The following is a 16,394-nucleotide window of genomic DNA, read 5'->3' on the forward strand; positions in this document are numbered from 1 at the left end:
CGGAGGTTGGAGCTGGTTGAAAAAGTGACTGGAATGTGGCCAAATAGCCACGATTAAGTTTTCCAAAAATGCACAATGCCTCACATCGGGTTTTCCTTGCATCCACGTGTGATCAACACCTAAAACTAGCTTGATTGAACACTATAACAAGATCTAAAAGGTTCTAGGGGGCTTACCTTTACCATAGATGGCACAAACTCGTCGAATGAGGGTTACATAGTGACAGTGCACAATGCAAGGAAAGAGAGGAACTTGGGGTAGAGGTTCCTCCTTCGATCCTCAGTTCGTGGGATTCATAGAGGACATGGGGGGGGAGATGGTGGTGAGTGGTGTCATTGTTGATGTTGTTGTTGTGTGTGGTACCTTCAGGGAGGGTTGGTTCGAAGAGAAGAAGAAGGCTAAGAGGTAAGGGAGAGAGTTTTTGAGAGAAAGATGATGATGAAGTCATGGGAAGAAATAAAAGAAGGGGAATGAGAGAGAAAGAGTCAAGAGACAAGGGAACATGTGGGCCTTTAGTTACAAAATAGGGTTCACTAAAGGCAAAAATATCAGTATCTCCCAAACATGAAATATCCAAAAAACGTTCGACATCTCAAAATTTGTAAAAACTTCATTATAGCTCCAAATTCGAATCTGTTCCCGCCCACGCGTTCGTGGCGATGAGTATAGTAAGAATAAATAAAAAAAGTTTAGTTACAAGCGTTACGTCGAGACGATCAACAAAAGTCAACGTTTATGCCACAAGGGCAATTTGATAATTTTATATGTTCGATAATATAACATATGAAAAATTAAGGATGAGGTATCACATAATTGGAGGCCCTCACCAAGCATGACAGTGAGCAGCTCGTACCCAGACCATAAACGAACCACATGCACCGCACCCGCAACATAAATAAGCAGAACATGCGAAAAAACAACATATGCTAGCAGGTCAACTTAAGGGGCAGTCGATGGCTCCGCTGCCCTAGCAGAGGCAAATCTAGGATGAAGTACAAAGGTTCGTAGAAGAATAGTTGCACGGATTTCAGTGCATTAAAACCATCGATGAAGGTCAACCCCGTTAGGCACATATCCAAAAAAGATCCGAATGATCCTGGATATGAAGTCCCTTACTACTCTGAAGGAGATACAAGGTTTTGCTAGGCGAGCAGCAGTACTCAACCGTTTCCCCTTGTGATCTATCGACTAATGCAAGCTCTTTTTCAAGGCAATCAGGAAAGTGTGATGAGATAAATGTACCAATCGATGCAAGATTTTTTTTTGAAGAGGTACCTAACATGACCACCTCGATTATCCAACTCAGAAGCAGTAGAGGACCTATACATATATGTAGCGATATCTCAAGCAGCAGTGAGCTCAACCCTCATACAAGAAGAGTTAGGGGCCTGACTACCTATATTCCACAGTTCAAAAGCTCTTCTCGATGTGTAATCCAGATGCTCGAAAATCAAAACATTGATTTTGGCGCTAATTGTCGTAACTCGGAAGCTCAAGTCGTGCCTTCAAATGTATGCAGTCATCATCATGACATAATATTTCCAATAATCCAGACGTGTGACGATAAGGGCACAAACATTAGCGGACATTTCGACGAACACAATAACTTAGCCCAAAGGCACGCTAAGGGCAGACTAGCACTAGAAAGACGCATCAGCCCAACCTGTCGGAGAGTTCCTCCAACTACTAAGAATCAGAAGCAAGCCTTGTCTTTCAGTACCTAAATGATTCCATACATGGAGCAGCTTAGCACCAACAATCGAGCACCGCCTCTGATGCGCTTAACTCAACCCTTGTTTCAGAGACAATTATGTCCAATTATTTTAATCGAAACCTTGTCTCCAACTTTCCACCAAAACCCACATGACATTATAACAGTACAGGTTTTTTTTTTTTTTTTTTTTTTAAACAAAAAGACCGTATCAAAATTAAAAAAAATTGGAACGGAAGTAATGTAGTGGCGGTTCATGGAGCCCACCCCACTCCAGTATCCCACTTATTCCCCTCTTTTTTTTTTCTATTTTTTTTTTTGCAGAACGCTTCTTCTTCCTTCCATTTATCTTTAGACTTGTCTAGTACGCTTCTCGACTTTCTCCTCTGTCTGTTTCTATATCATTCAAATTTCTCGCAAAATTTTTCAGCCATTTTTCTCGTTTGCGGGTTTTGAGTGACTCGGCTTCATGACTCGGCGGTTCGCGTCCGACTTGGAGTCTACGAGCAAGCGATTCGAGGCGTTCGAGTTCAGCGCCGACGACCAGGTGGTGGAGACGCAATCCGCCAAGATGATGGCCAAATTCCGAAACTTCATGAAGAAGGTACCCAGGAACGCCAAAAAGGCCAAGAAAAAGTGCCTCGGTTCCCCACTCACCAAGTACACGTTCCTCCAGTACTGTAAGTTTTCACCGTTCGCTTTTCCTAATTTGCCTTTTGAATTGTGGTTTCTGACTAAATTCGGGGACAAGAAATTGGAAATTTGGGGATTTCGGGAATGCATCGTTCTAGCTCTCCAAAATTGCGCCAATTAATTAACTTCAAATTATCGAATTTAAATTCTGCTTCAAAATGTTGGAAATGAACCGATTGACTTCGACGGTGGAGGTAGTAGTAGTAGTAGTAGGGTCATCACTGCCTGAACCCTTTTACTGATTTTTAAGTTTTCTGAGTTTTTTTCTTTTACTTTCTGTGTAGTTGCAAAAGAAGCAAAGAGTCCACAAAAGAAAATTAGCACTGTATTATTATTAGACGATGATTCTGGTACTAGTGCGGATCGTCAATGTGGATCGTCTGATTCGTTTCATGCGGGTACATTAGCAGAGGATGGCGCTGCAAGACGGATGTCTGGGTCGGATGCTTGTGCTCTTTCTAGTTCTTCAAATCATCAAGTAAAATATTCATGCTTTTTCCAATTGCTTCAAGTGTCTAACTCCTAACTTGTCCTACTTGGGCGAATTATTTTCAGTGAGGTTTGAAAACCTTAAAGCAACTGTATTTGGCCCTGAAGTTTTAAATGATCATACTTGGTTTCTTTCCATTTTGCTAGACTCGTCATTTTACTCATTTTAAGGGGATGACAAATGTTCACTTTGAGCATATTGTTGATAACGACTTGATTTATATTGTTGCAGAGTAAGCAAGTTTTTATAATTTCAGATGACAATGACAGATTTGAGAAATGCTCCTCATCAACTTTGGCCGTTAGTCCATTAGAGAATGAAGGTGACTTTTTAATTCGTGAAGTACATATCATATAGTTATGGTGCCTCATTTTCTCATTATTTTGTGAATACCATTTATCTTACCCAATATTTTTTGCATGATTTTAGCTCCATTAGAAGAACAAGCATCAAAGCCAAGTTCTGGTGGATATGCAAGGGTAAGCTTGCCTCCCTTCCCCTTGTTATATTCCCCTTCTTCCTTTTAAATGGTAATTCGAATCTTGTTATGGTAAATGTAAGAAACATAGCAAACAGGAGGAGCAAGAAGACAAACATAATATAGAGCGTAGAAGTATGAAAAAATGAAATGTTTGATGAAAACTACCCCTCAATGTTTTTTTAATCTCCAGATAGTAGGATATCCTCTCATTATTCTATTCTAAATGTTTGAGCTTGGTGGATCACCAAGTTTATGATAACCATTGCGTCATCAGGACTCGAATTGAAAGGTTTGTTAGAGTTATTCCTATGAGGCTGGTTAAGATTTTGCATCTGAATTGGAGAACATAAAGAAATATGAACGAAATAACTTTGAAATTAACCTAACTCATTTTTACGGCAGCTGGATGAGTATCTGAAACACTTCACCTCTCCTGTCTTGGGAACTTCTTTGAACCAACCTCTTAATCAATGGTTTGATGCTTGGATTTTAGGTTTTAATTGTAAGAAGTTCATGAAAGAGTGGTGTACATGCGGAGGAGGATGCTTTAAAGGGGACATGTATTTATGACTAGTAAACTATGAGCTACATGCATAACAGGGTGCTGGAAAGATAAGTCATTTTGTGTCTTCCTGACAAACTTAGGTATAATATAAGTCTACTCGGGGATTTTTCTGGATCGTTCCTCTAGCCTGTTTAACCTTGGCTTCATACCCTTTGCAATTGTGGTGGAGATCCCTAACCATAAGAGTTTGGTCTTTGGATACCCTGAAGAAGGCTATTATTCTTTCTTTGCAAGTGTTCCTTAAACCAGCTGGTCTTGAAAGATATGTGAAGTGTTGCTGTTTATTTATTTATTTTTTTCAAGAACCAAATGTGTCTAAACAATAGAAAAGTTTCCCTTGGGTTTTAACCTCATTAATCATTATGCTACCGTTATTAACTACGCATTTTCACATCTAGCTGCATTATGATCAAGCGTCCTGTTTCTTTTTTTTCATCCTTTCTAAATGCTTTTCAATCATGGCTAAGACTAGATGTAACTAGGGTTGAAATGATTAGTGTTGGGGCATTCGGGTAATTTTGGAGTTTTTTGAGATTGGAGTATTTCTCGATATAACACGTAGCTGCATAGTCATTCTAAGGGATGCTTTCAACCTAAGGTAGCTCTCGATCCTCAAAGCCTTGTTTAATAGATAACCTGTTTTCCGCTTTGTGAAATGGTTTGATGCTAAATATTTTGAATTATTGTTATTAGCTTAGTTGGATGATCTCTGGTTTATAGAAGATATGTATAGCACAAGAAGTACTACGTTTGATCTAACATCATTAGACCCATGACAACCTTAATTGTTGACTTCCTAGTTACAAAGCTTACTAGCATGAATTTGGTATTGTGATGTTTATTTGGGCTACAAGATTTAGTTTTTGGGAATTGTCCCTTCCAATAGAGATCTTTGTATTGGAGGGGAATTATATTTGAGATTGTTTAGCCATATCTGCTTCTACACCACCCTTAAATAGGCAATTGGTAGAATAAATAAATGAATGTGAAGCTGTGACTATATTACAGTGTCCAAGGCCCATCATTATTGCCAACTGTGCCTTTAAACAAAAAAGTTGATGATCAGGTGGATGTTGAAATGTGATTGATCTGTGATAGGGGGAGCATTATCAAGTTAAAAATTGCCTCTCTACACACCAAATAAAAAAATTAAAATATCAAGTAGTTTGCATTGAAGATTTATTGGTGTAAAGGAAACAAGAACATTCTATGGATAGCTGTTGTTTCTTTCTTTTGCATTAGGGGAGTTACATGATAGTATATTCACATAATGTGTGTGCATGTGGATAAAATACATTGCTTAGACATATCAGTTTTTTTCAGTTTACACTATTTAGTAACTTTTTGTAGTAAATTGTTATTTTGATAGATTTTAGATACTTTATGTGGGACAGAGAATCTCAGTTAATTTTTTTTATGCTGTTGTCTTTAGGTAGATGGTTTAACTGTAAATGGGAATTTGAGCCAAAGGGAATGTTTATCTTGAGGTGGTAAATTGGTGATATTATTGAGATTTGAGTCAGAATGGTGTGGCAGGGTTAGCTGCAACTGCTTTTATGTTCCCTTTTATTTATAAAGGAAGACTTATATGCAATTAAATTTGGTGTAGGTTGAAGAAGCTACACTCAACCTTCATCTTAAATCAAGGGATTCTAGAGGAGCTGGAAATGCAAATAAAGATTCAGGTTCGTGCATATTTTGATAAATGGTATTGGATCTTTGTGATATTGGATTGTATCATGTATTTTTCCCCTTAAACTCCTTATAAATGTGTAGCGTTACATATTTACTTGAAAGATTCTACCTATTTGATTGAGCAAATAATGATTTTTTGTCTACAAATCAATGTGGTTTACACTTGAATATGGAGTGACTTAAACAAGCACGATTATTTTTAAAAAGGCCTTCTTCCTAACACTTATTTTTTACTTTATAAAACTTAATATGTAGCTTCTTTCTTCCTCAATTTACACTAACATTAGATTTTATACTAAAGAATTGGCTTCAGCCTATTCGTATTGAGAATAGAAGATCAAATTTGATATTATCTATATTTGGCTTTACTTTATCTCCATTTTAACCCGTCTTGCTTTGCCTCTCTGCTGTCTTGGATAGGAAGACGTTAGATAATGGTATGTTTTGATGATTTACATTTTAATAAAATTTTTGTTTCTCTTCAAATAAAATCTAAACCTTTTGAAGAAAAGTGAATACTACTTTTGAAAATTAGCTAAACTACTTAAATGTTCCATGTGTAACATTTGACTTTGTTGTCAATGCAGGCATTGAGCAGTTGAGCTGTTCTGTTTATGAACCTCATGTGGACAAAGAGGAAGATGCTAAATCATTGGATGAGAGGTATGGACATGGTGGAGTTTTTGTTTTGATGTTCACCAGATAGTTAACTATTAAAAAGAATTTGAAAGCTCACCACCTTGAATCTTGAGGAAGCAATGCACTTTCACCAAACTTAAGCTTGGCTAGAATACTAGACCTCCAAGGTTTGTTCTTGCATGGCACCAAACAACAGCAGAGTCACTTATCTGACCACACATACCAATACCAGAGAACCAAATATTAGCATGGTAATCTTACCTAATTTAGCTATAAGGGACATGATAATACACTCCAAGCATCAGGTCTCTAAGAGCAGCACATTTGTAACTGTTTCTCATCTGCATAAGGCAAAGCAATAAACTATACATTCTTAAAATTTAGATTAGCCATCTCAATTTTTTTTCTCGAGTTGTTTTTCATTATATTGTGTTAATTTATGTCATTGTAATTTGCAAACTATAGTTTTTTTTTTTATTTTTTTTTTATTTTTTTATTTTTAAATCTTTTATTATTTCTTTGCAATTTTATACTACCTTTGTTGAATGTATCCCCCATTATATTTAAAACTACTTGTTTTGGTGTTAAATTTTTGGCAATCTTCTTACGTGTATGTTTATTGGCTTTGATAGTATCATTCTCATCCTTTTTTACTTCCATTATGATCCGTGTTGGTTGTTTATTGTAGTGCCAATAAGCCTTTTGAAGTGAGTTATCCAGAAGGAGATCCTGATGCAGTTTCTATAAGTAAGAGAGATCTTGAACTTCTACAGCCGGAGAAATTCATTAATGACACTATAGTTGACTTTTATATTCAGTAAGTTTGACCTGGCCACTTTCAAGTCTAGTTTCTCTATTGGAAGCATTAGAACTTCCTTTTTTTTGCATAACAATGAAGGCATTATAACTTTCAGAGAAATTTGTTAAATGTGTAGGGAGGCTTCTTGTATTTTTTTATCTTTTATTTCTGGATTTGAGCTTTTAAATAGTGCAGAATTTCAAATTTGTTTGGGTTTGGGCTGCCTTCGTGTTCCATATAATTTACTATATTGTGTAGATCATCAAATTGTCAGGCACACATGATGCTTTTTCCTTGCCCAATCCTTATTGATCTGATGCTAATTGATATTTACAACTTGAATGTCTATATTCACTTTGAATTAAACATCAGCTTCTTTTTTATTTTTTTTTATTTTTTTTGAGGAACTCATATAACCATATTAATGTGTAAGTAAGACTTTCAGGACAGGTACTTCAGAGAGGAATCTATTTCGTTGATGAAACAAGCCATTCCCCTTTCTGAGATCATAGTATTCTTTTGATAGTTTACCACCTTTACCTTTAATTATCAAACTTGGGAACTACAAAGTGTAAAGATCTAGTTGCAGTTTGGTTCTAGCTCCTATACCCTTTCCTTTTATCTGATTGTACTTCCTACTTCCAGATTAAAAAATAGTCGATATTGAGTAATTTTGATTTTTAACTTTCTCACAGATATTTAAAAAGTAAAATTCAACCTGAGGAAAAGCATAGTTTCCACTTCTTCAATAGTTTTTTCTTTCGGAAACTTGCTGATCTAGACAAAGACCAATCAAGTGCCTGTGAAGGCAAGGCAGCATTTCAGGTTGTTCATAAATGGACTAGGAAAGTGAATGTGTTTGAAAAGGATTATATCTTCATTCCTGTAAACTACAGGTGAGAAAATGCCGTGCATTATTTTTGTTGCTGCTTGTGGCATTGGAGAATTAGACCACCGTTTTAATATGAATTATTACTATATCTTGTGCAGTCTCCATTGGAGTTTGATTGTCATTTGTCATCCTGGAGAAGTGGTTAATATCAAAGGCAAGATCTTTTAGGACTCTGATTAATTTCCCTTATGTACTATGGTTTTATTGTTTCAGTTTGTTTTGTCTAATTATCTTGCAGATGAGAAAATTGAAAGCTTATCAAAGGTTCCATGCATCTTGCACATGGATTCAATTAAAGGAAGTCATAGAGGCCTCGAGAATCTTGTTCGAAGGTAGCTTCTTATAGCTCAACCTCAATAGTCTCCTTCTGGTTGCCAGCCATAAAAATTCATTGTTCTTGATTTCAACAAAAGCTATTATGAATTTTTTATTCATGCTTCTACTTGAGTCTATTTTGGATTCTATCAGTCTTCTGATTTTGTTTACATTTGGTCGATGCGGAAGCTAGAATTCCCATTCTAAAAAATTAATGGGCCCACTTGTGCAAATTTTTTCTATCAAACAAAAATAACGATTTCATTAACTAATAGTTGAGGTGTTAGATGTGAAAGAATATATTGCTTATATTGGAATTTGTTCTCTTATCAAATTATAAATTAATCCCAATGATATGCTATAACATTGAAAATTTGAAACTATGTCCTTCAGTTTGAGACTACTGATCACAAGGATTTCCCTGATAATTTATATTGTCATGAGATGACAGATACCTATGTGAAGAGTGGAAAGAGAGGCATGGTGACACATCAAAAGATGATTATTCAAAATTCTTACATTTGAGATTTGTAGCTCTGAAGGTAATGCCTTGTGTTTTTAGTGACATCTGTATCATTAACTAAAGAAACAATCTCTTTCCACTTTAGATATCTAACTTTTTCTTACTATTAATCATGGAAATTTTTTAAATATTGGGGAGGAGTTGGATATTCTGGGGATGATTGGCAGCTTCCATGTCAAAACATTTTAGACTCTTCAGTTTGATTTGTCTTGATGGGAGGGGAGTATGATTTATTGTTGTGTTTATGCAGTTAGTTTTTAGTTCTCTTCTCCAAGGTGTCCTTTTTGTCATTCTTTCCTTGTGCCCTTTTTTCCTTAATAAATGTTTGTCTAACAAAGGGAATTAAGTTACCATTTGTGATATTTGCTTTTCTTTCATATTATTCAGTTACCACAACAGGAAAATTCATTTGACTGTGGCCTCTTTTTGCTTCATTATGTGGAATGTTTTCTGGAGGAAGCTCCTGTCAACTTTAGCCCTTTGGAAATCACAAAGTCATCCAAATTTGTAAGTCATCCTATCTCCTTTCACCAGAGCCTAAGCAAAAAGATTGTATATGTTCTGTTTTCCAGGCCTTTATGAATGATACAACTTTTCTTAGTCCTATGATCCTATCTCCTATCAGCATAAAAAAGTTTGTTTCGTTGTCAAATTTTCCCTTGTACCTTCTGTTGCTCTCTCGTGTTTTTTGGTTGACTTGTTCTACTATTATTTATTGATTACACTCAAATTTAATCCATAGTAATCCTTAAGTTGTCAAGCTTATGTTGCCTCTGCATGTTGTCAAAGTCATGTGCACCATCCATAGTATATACTGTTGGCCACATTTGTATGAAGCATTGGGTTTGAATGGATAAGCAACTATTTTCAAAGGAATGATGAAACAAGAAATTACAAATTTGTTGCCAACTTGGTGGTAGAAGATGGATTACTCAAGAAGAAAACTTCTCCCTTCTAATCCTCTAATTCCTATTAATCTCCTTGAAGTGAAAATCATCCTCTTTGACCTTAAATTTAGAGGGTTTATCCATTCTAGTCCAATCCTCTATACCAAACGACGCCAAATAGGTTGGCAGATATCCAATAAACATCATGCCTCATGGTAAGTTCTTCACCAAAGAGTTCTTCACCCTAGCGGCTTTTGACGATATGTATAAGCAACTAGATACGAAAGAAGGAGAGTTTGATATCTATAAACTAGCTAGAGCAAGGGAAAAGAAGACAAGGACCTAAACCAGGTGAGGTGCATCAAGGATGAGAATGGAAAGGTTCTTGCTACAGAGAACGCAGTCAAAGACAGATGGAGAGGTTATTTTCATAATCTTTTCAATGAAGGACATGAAAGGAGTACTTCTTTGGAGGAGTTGAGTAACTCAGAAGAGTGTAGAAACTACTCCTTTTACCGTCGAATTAGGAAGGAAGAAGTTGTAGCTTTGAAAAAGATGAAGCATAGAAAAGTAGTGGGCCCAGATGATATACCGATCTAAGTGTGGAAAGTCTTGGAAGAGACGGGTGTAGCATGGCTCACAGACCTTTTCAATAGGATTTTGAAAATGAAGAAGATGCCAAATGAGTGGCGAAAGAGCACTTTGGTGTCTGTCTACAAGAATAAGGGCGACGTACAAAATTGCATGAACTATAGGGGTATTAAGTTAATGAGTCATACAATGAAGCTCTAGGAGAAAGTAATTGAGCATAGACTGGGGCAAGAGACATGGCTCTCGAACAACCAATTCGGGTTCACGCTAGCGCGTTCTACCATGGAGGCAATCTATCTGTTATGAGGATTGATGGAAAGATATGGAGATATGAAAAAGGATTTGCACATGGTCTTTATAGATTTGGAAAAGCGTTTGATAGGGTCCCAAGAGACATTATTTGGAGGATTTTAAAGAAAAAAGGAGTACGAGTAGCATATATCCAAGCTATAAAGGATATGTATGATGGAGTGAGGACTGCCGTAAGAACTCATGAAGGACAAACTAAAAGCTTCCCCATAATTGTAGGGTTACATCAAGGCTCATCTTTAAGTCCTTAGTTTTTTGCATTGGTCATGGATGAGTTAACGGGACATATTCAAGATGATATTCCTTGGTGTATGCTTTTTGCAGACGATATAGTGTTGATAGATGAAACTCATGAAGGAGTAAATGCGAAGCTTAACCCTTGGAGAGAAGTGTTGGAATCTAAAGGTCTTCGCCTAAGTTGGTCAAAGACAGAGTATATGGAGTGCAAGTTCAATGCAAACGGAGGCTCAAATGAGTTAGGGGTGAGGATTGGAGACCAGGAAGTACCAAAGAGTGATCGCTTTCGCTACCTAGGATTTATCTTGCAAAAGAACGGAGAATTGGATGTAGACCTCAACCATAGAATACAAGCTGGATGGATGAAGGGGAAGAGTGCATCCGGCGTGTTGTGTGACCGTCGTATGCCACTGAAGCTCAAGGGAAAATTTTATAGGATGGCAATAAGGCCACCAATGCTTTATGGCACATAATGTTGGGCGGTGAATTATCAACATGTACATAAAATGGGTGTAGCAGAGATGAGAATGCTTCATTGGATGTGTGGGCACACGAGAAAGGATAAGATTAGGAATGAGGATATCCGAGGTAAAAGTAGGAGTAGCAGCCGAAATTGAAGGAAAGATGAGAGAAAATCGATTATGGTGGTTTGGACATGTGAAACAAAGGCCTATTGACGCTTCGGTTAGAAAATGCGATTACGGGACAGAGGTTCAGGGCCGGAGGGGTAGAGGAAGACCTAGGAAGACTTTGGGAAAGACTCTAAGAAAAGACTTAGAGAGAAAAGATAAGATTAGGAATGAGGATATCCGAGGTAAAAGTAGGAGTAGCAGCCGAAATTGAAGGAAAGATGAGAGAAAATCGGTTATGGTGGTTTGGACATGTGAAACAAAGGCCTATTGATGCTTCACGGGATAGAGGTTCAAGGCCGAAGGGGTAGAGGAAGACCAAGGAAGACTTTGGGAAAGACTCTAAGAAAAGACTTAGAGTACTTTAGATCTAACGGAAGACGTGATACAAAACCGAATGCAATGGCATTCTAGGATTCATATAGCCGATCCCACTTAGTGGGAAAAGGCTTTGTTGTTGTGGATCATCTAACCGCTATTATCCCAGCTTGAAAACCCATCTTGTATTGCACCCCAAATGGGAACAGACAGATGAACAAATTTATTATCGATAAAATGATGGATTGTGGGGGCTAAGTTTACTTGTTCCCTACTATTTCCTTGTGTTTAGGGTATGGAGGCAGGGGATTCATTGTTCTTCTACCCTCTGCCAAGGTTGATAAAAATTTACTGTTTCTTCACTTGTGGAAGAAACTAACATACATTTTTATTCTACGTTTCATTTGAGAGGATTTACTGATGCATTTGACCATGTATTTTTATCTTTAACTGGTGTATGACTTTGTAACTGTGGGAAATTAATTTGATATCCTACAACAATGTTATAATTTTTCAGCTCACAAAAAATTGGTTCCGTCCTGAGGAAGCTTCTGCCAAACGATCTCATATTAAGAAGTTAATTTGTGAAATCCTTGAAGATCATTCTCGGGAAGCACTAAATGCTGATTGTACCGATAAGCATCCTTCCTCTCAAGGGATGGACGAAACAGACAAGCTAGAAACTGGCATGAAGTGTCCTGAAGATCTGTCCAGCTTAACAAAAAAAGTTCATGGTAATTCCTTCAGTTCCAATGCTAGTGGAATTGAAATTTCGTTGTTAGGAGATTCTCCTCTTGTACAGGTACGGTGCTTTAGAAAATCATGAAAGGTTTTTTTTTGGGGGGGTTGTAACCAAGAAGTTCTTTCGGGTTAATGTAAATTATCTGCAGGTTGCTTCTCGGGTTATGAGTTTAATGTCGCCAATAGAGGTAATCCTTTTTTATTTATTTATGATCCAGAAGTTCCTTTGGCTTTTGGGTGTTATTATTTGCAAGTTGCTAATAATGCGTACCATGTTTTTGGAACTTGACTGAAAATTTAGCGCTGGATGACATTACGAATGTGCTCCACCATGATTATATTGCATCAGTTTGACCACATTACATGCCATTTATATGTATCTGATCGTTCAGTGTACCCATGTGTGCTTTGTATTTATTATGATTCCAAAGATACTTGACATGCAACTGATTATAAACTAACTGAAAGTACAAAGAAAATGATTTTGCTATTTTCATAGAAGATTATTTTACATAGAAACAACGATGGTGCATTGCCAAAAAACCGTCCAAAGAAGATTATTTTACATAGAAACCGTACAAAGAAGATTATTTTCCATAACAAGTATTTTGAAGACAAACTCTGCTATTCTCCAAAATTTTCCCAGAAACTGTTGGAGCATCTGCCCTTTGCCCATTAATAACATCAATGTTTTTTAGATTTTACTAGATGCTTTGTACGTTGCATAAAGTTCGCAAGGTGTCTCTGATCCTTGCTCCCAAGAGAAGAAAAAATAGTTTTACCTGCTTTTATTCCTTGACAACTCGTCAGGCATGTTTAGTTATGATATCTGGGAATGCTGTCTAAAGTTGCAATGCCTCTTCAAAGCTTATATTGCCTTAACAATAGTGTTCATATGGATTGTCATAAAAGAGTAACGTCAGACACGTGTGCCATGCATTCTTTGGAAATTTGCTTCCAGATTATGTCGTGTGTAGTGTGCACTATTATTAATTTTGTTGACATTATGCTCTGAGAATGGTTGAAAATATTTCCAAACAACTAAAGGTGTCCACTTTATCTTGCTTGATACAGGAAGTTGACGATAGTGATGATCAGATTGCTGATTCACCGGTCAACGTGGAAGATTGTCAGCAAGGGACTGGATTAGCTTTGAAATCACTCCCAAAATCCTGTTTTGAGAATAGATTTAGAGTTGCTAGGCATATCGGAGGAAATGTTGATGCATCTAGTAGCGGATTACAGAATTTATCTGCAGTGTGGATAGATGAAAACCGTTCGATATTGGAAAATGAGGCTTTGAACTATCCAAGGAAAACAGATGCACCTGAATCTTCAAGTGAAAATTACAAAGATTATGTTGTGCTGGATTCTCAAGATGAAGACGACATGCAAGGCGACTACAAAGATTGCGTTGTGTTGGATTCTCAAGACAAAGATTGCGTTGTGTTGGATTCTAAAGACGAAGACGACATGCAAGGCGACTACAAAGATTGCGTTGTGCTGGATTCTCAAGATGAAGATGAAATGCAAGACGACAATGAGGTTAAATACTTTTCTTCCTCTCTAGAAAACGAACCTTCATTTCATCAAGATTCTGACTCAATCCAAAACATCGATCGCGAAGGAATTCAAACGCGAGTGAGTCGTGAGGATCCAGAGGCGGGATCAGTCGACCAGCAGCCTCGAAAAAGGCAACGGATCACTCGTGCAGGACGTAGAAGACGGCTTACGCCCCTTTTAAGGGGGTTGCATTTGTTCTGGTCGTTTTGGTAATACAGCACTAGTGATCTTTTACTGTATTAAGAATAATTGCTTAGTAAAAAGCAGTGGAAAGGGTAACGAGTGTTCGGAAGTAAAAAAGCTAACACAATGGTTCCGTCGTGTATGCCTCCAAGATCTTACGGTGGATGAAGAAGTGATCTTCGTTAAATTTACTCCCTCCTCGAATAATTTCGCCAACGAAAAAAACAAATCTCATCACCTGCAAGTGGTCTTTTACTACAGTGGTAGAAAGGTGTTGAGCCTTTGCATGATGACGTGAGTTCAAACTCCAGCGATGACTAATCTAACATATAATCTTACAAAAATTTATCGTCTGACCAAAAAAAAAAAAAAAAAAATCTCACCACCAACACCACTTTTCTATTATTATTAGGTGAGTTTAAATTTTAAAATTTGTGTAGTTTTGAGCGGTGATGAATAGGGTTGTTAGAGCATCTTCAATGGAAGTCCTCATTTAGGAACTCTCACCACTATTTTGAGTACTTATTTAAAAACTTAAAGTGAATCTTTGTGTTCCTAAAAGAATACTGTCTCCAATGGTGGAGTCCTTATAATAGAATCCTTAAACTTGAAGTTTTTATGGTTTTACGTGATAATTTGATTTGGTGCATAATTTTTGCTTATGTTAACTCTTTTTTTTTAATTAATTAAAATCATTAAAAGAAAAATCTTCAATCAGGATTGTGAGTACGGTTTTCCACTCAAGGTGTACTGTTTTTTGTTTATGTTAACCATTTTTTAATTAATTAAAAGCATTAAAAGCTACAATCAAGATTATGGGCTTCGTTTTTTCACGTAAAGTTGTCCCTATAGAGTCCCTATATGTGGGACATACACTATCTCACTTTCCGATCCATTACAGATTTATTTTGTCCCTATATTTTTATACTTATTTTATACGATGATTGTTTCTATTTAGAGACTCCAACGGAGATGCTATTAGCAGTAACCCATTTAAGGGTGGTGAGTGAAAATGCATCCAAACAAAGTAATTTCTAATAACACACGTATGTCTAGCGTGGCTTTCTCAATTTCTTTATTAATTAGGTAATGCCAGTGTATGCGTACATGTAGTCCACATAGAAATAAGCCTTCCAAGTTTTTGTGTCCTCTGTTACTTTAGTATTATGCTCGAGTTGTATTCCTCTTTACTTGTAAGTAAGAAGTTTTAAGTTCGATTCTCGCCAAATATGCATTTGAATCATATTATTATGGTTAATCCATTGTAAGACTTAGAGGGGTGTATTCAATTAGGAATTTAAGAGATTTTAATGGATTTTTATGGAGTTTAACTGATTTGTAGAAATTCTATGTAAAATTTTGAATTCAATTCCCTCGAAATCTTATGGAGAGATGTGAGATTTGTGGATGCTTAAAATACATTACTAAATCTCTCTAATTCTTTCTAATTCCTCAACTTTTCCAAATTCTTTAAATTCTAATTCTAATTGAATACCCTTAAATGTTATAAAATTATAATTGAATACACTTGGATTTCTAAGGATTTTAATAAACTATCTTAAAATTCTGATTGAATACACATTAAATTTCAAAGAATCACTTAAAATCCCGTCTAGATTCATTAAAATAATTAAAATCCCTCAAAATCTCAATTGAATGGTTTCCTACCTTCTTAATATAAATACTTTGTTAATAAAATTCCTCCACACCCAGGAACCGACAAAGTATTACTAGCAGGTTTAAAATTTTTGAATTAAATGGTCCGGACCATATGGAAGCCGCCAAGCCGGACCCCAAAACAAAATTAGAACTTAGCACAATATCTTTCTATACAATTTTTTTGGAAAATTTTATTTGAACCCATGTAACCTCTTTTTACACTTAACTTATTTTCTTCACCTATATTATTTTTTATTAAAGAATTAACCTCTCTTTAAACCCAAATTTATTACCAAAACTATCATCTCAAACCCAATTCAAAATGTTAAATTATCTTTACAGTCATTCCCTTTATAAAATAACATTTGTAATTGAATATTAAAAAAATAAAAATAAAAATAACATTTGTAATTGAATATTAAAAAAAATAATAATAAAAAAAAAAAAAAAAAAAAAAGAGGCATCCTTGCTCCA

At 36.2% G+C, this 16,394-nt stretch overlaps 1 protein-coding gene across 2 annotated transcripts; it reads left to right on the forward strand.

The window, feature by feature from the left end:
- Positions 1-1,976: 1,976 nt before the first annotated feature.
- On the forward strand, positions 1,977-14,502 carry LOC137729120 (putative ubiquitin-like-specific protease 2A). Of its 2 annotated transcripts, XM_068467951.2 has the most exons (16): positions 1,990-2,391; positions 2,689-2,882; positions 3,126-3,216; positions 3,324-3,373; positions 5,550-5,625; positions 6,223-6,298; positions 6,963-7,091; positions 7,769-7,969; positions 8,064-8,119; positions 8,204-8,297; positions 8,732-8,822; positions 9,191-9,310; positions 12,292-12,576; positions 12,665-12,703; positions 13,590-14,060; positions 14,143-14,502. In XM_068467951.2, the coding sequence occupies exons 1-16, from the start codon at positions 2,181-2,183 to the stop codon at positions 14,158-14,160; spliced, it is 2,202 nt and encodes a 733-aa protein (XP_068324052.2). In that variant the 5' UTR covers positions 1,990-2,180; the 3' UTR covers positions 14,161-14,502. The 2 variants fall into 2 exon arrangements, with proteins under 2 accessions (XP_068324051.2, XP_068324052.2); XM_068467950.2 differs by having other exon boundaries at positions 1,977-2,391; positions 13,590-14,502.
- Positions 14,503-16,394: the final 1,892 nt, after the last annotated feature.

Source organism: Pyrus communis, chromosome 10 (assembly GCF_041283825.1).
Source record: "Pyrus communis isolate YQ-2024b chromosome 10, ASM4128382v1, whole genome shotgun sequence".
Lineage (NCBI taxonomy): Eukaryota > Viridiplantae > Streptophyta > Magnoliopsida > Rosales > Rosaceae > Pyrus > Pyrus communis.

Bases quoted from the DNA above. Each gene is read 5' to 3' on its own strand.
- LOC137729120 (XM_068467950.2), top strand. From the start codon at position 2,181: ATGACTCGGCGGTTCGCGTCCGACTTGGAGTCTACGAGCAAGCGATTC. The intron at 5,626-6,222 runs GTTCGTGCATAT...TTGTCAATGCAG, and splicing joins AAATGCAAATAAAGATTCAG to GCATTGAGCAGTTGAGCTGT. The intron at 9,311-12,291 runs GTAAGTCATCCT...ATAATTTTTCAG, and splicing joins TCACAAAGTCATCCAAATTT to CTCACAAAAAATTGGTTCCG.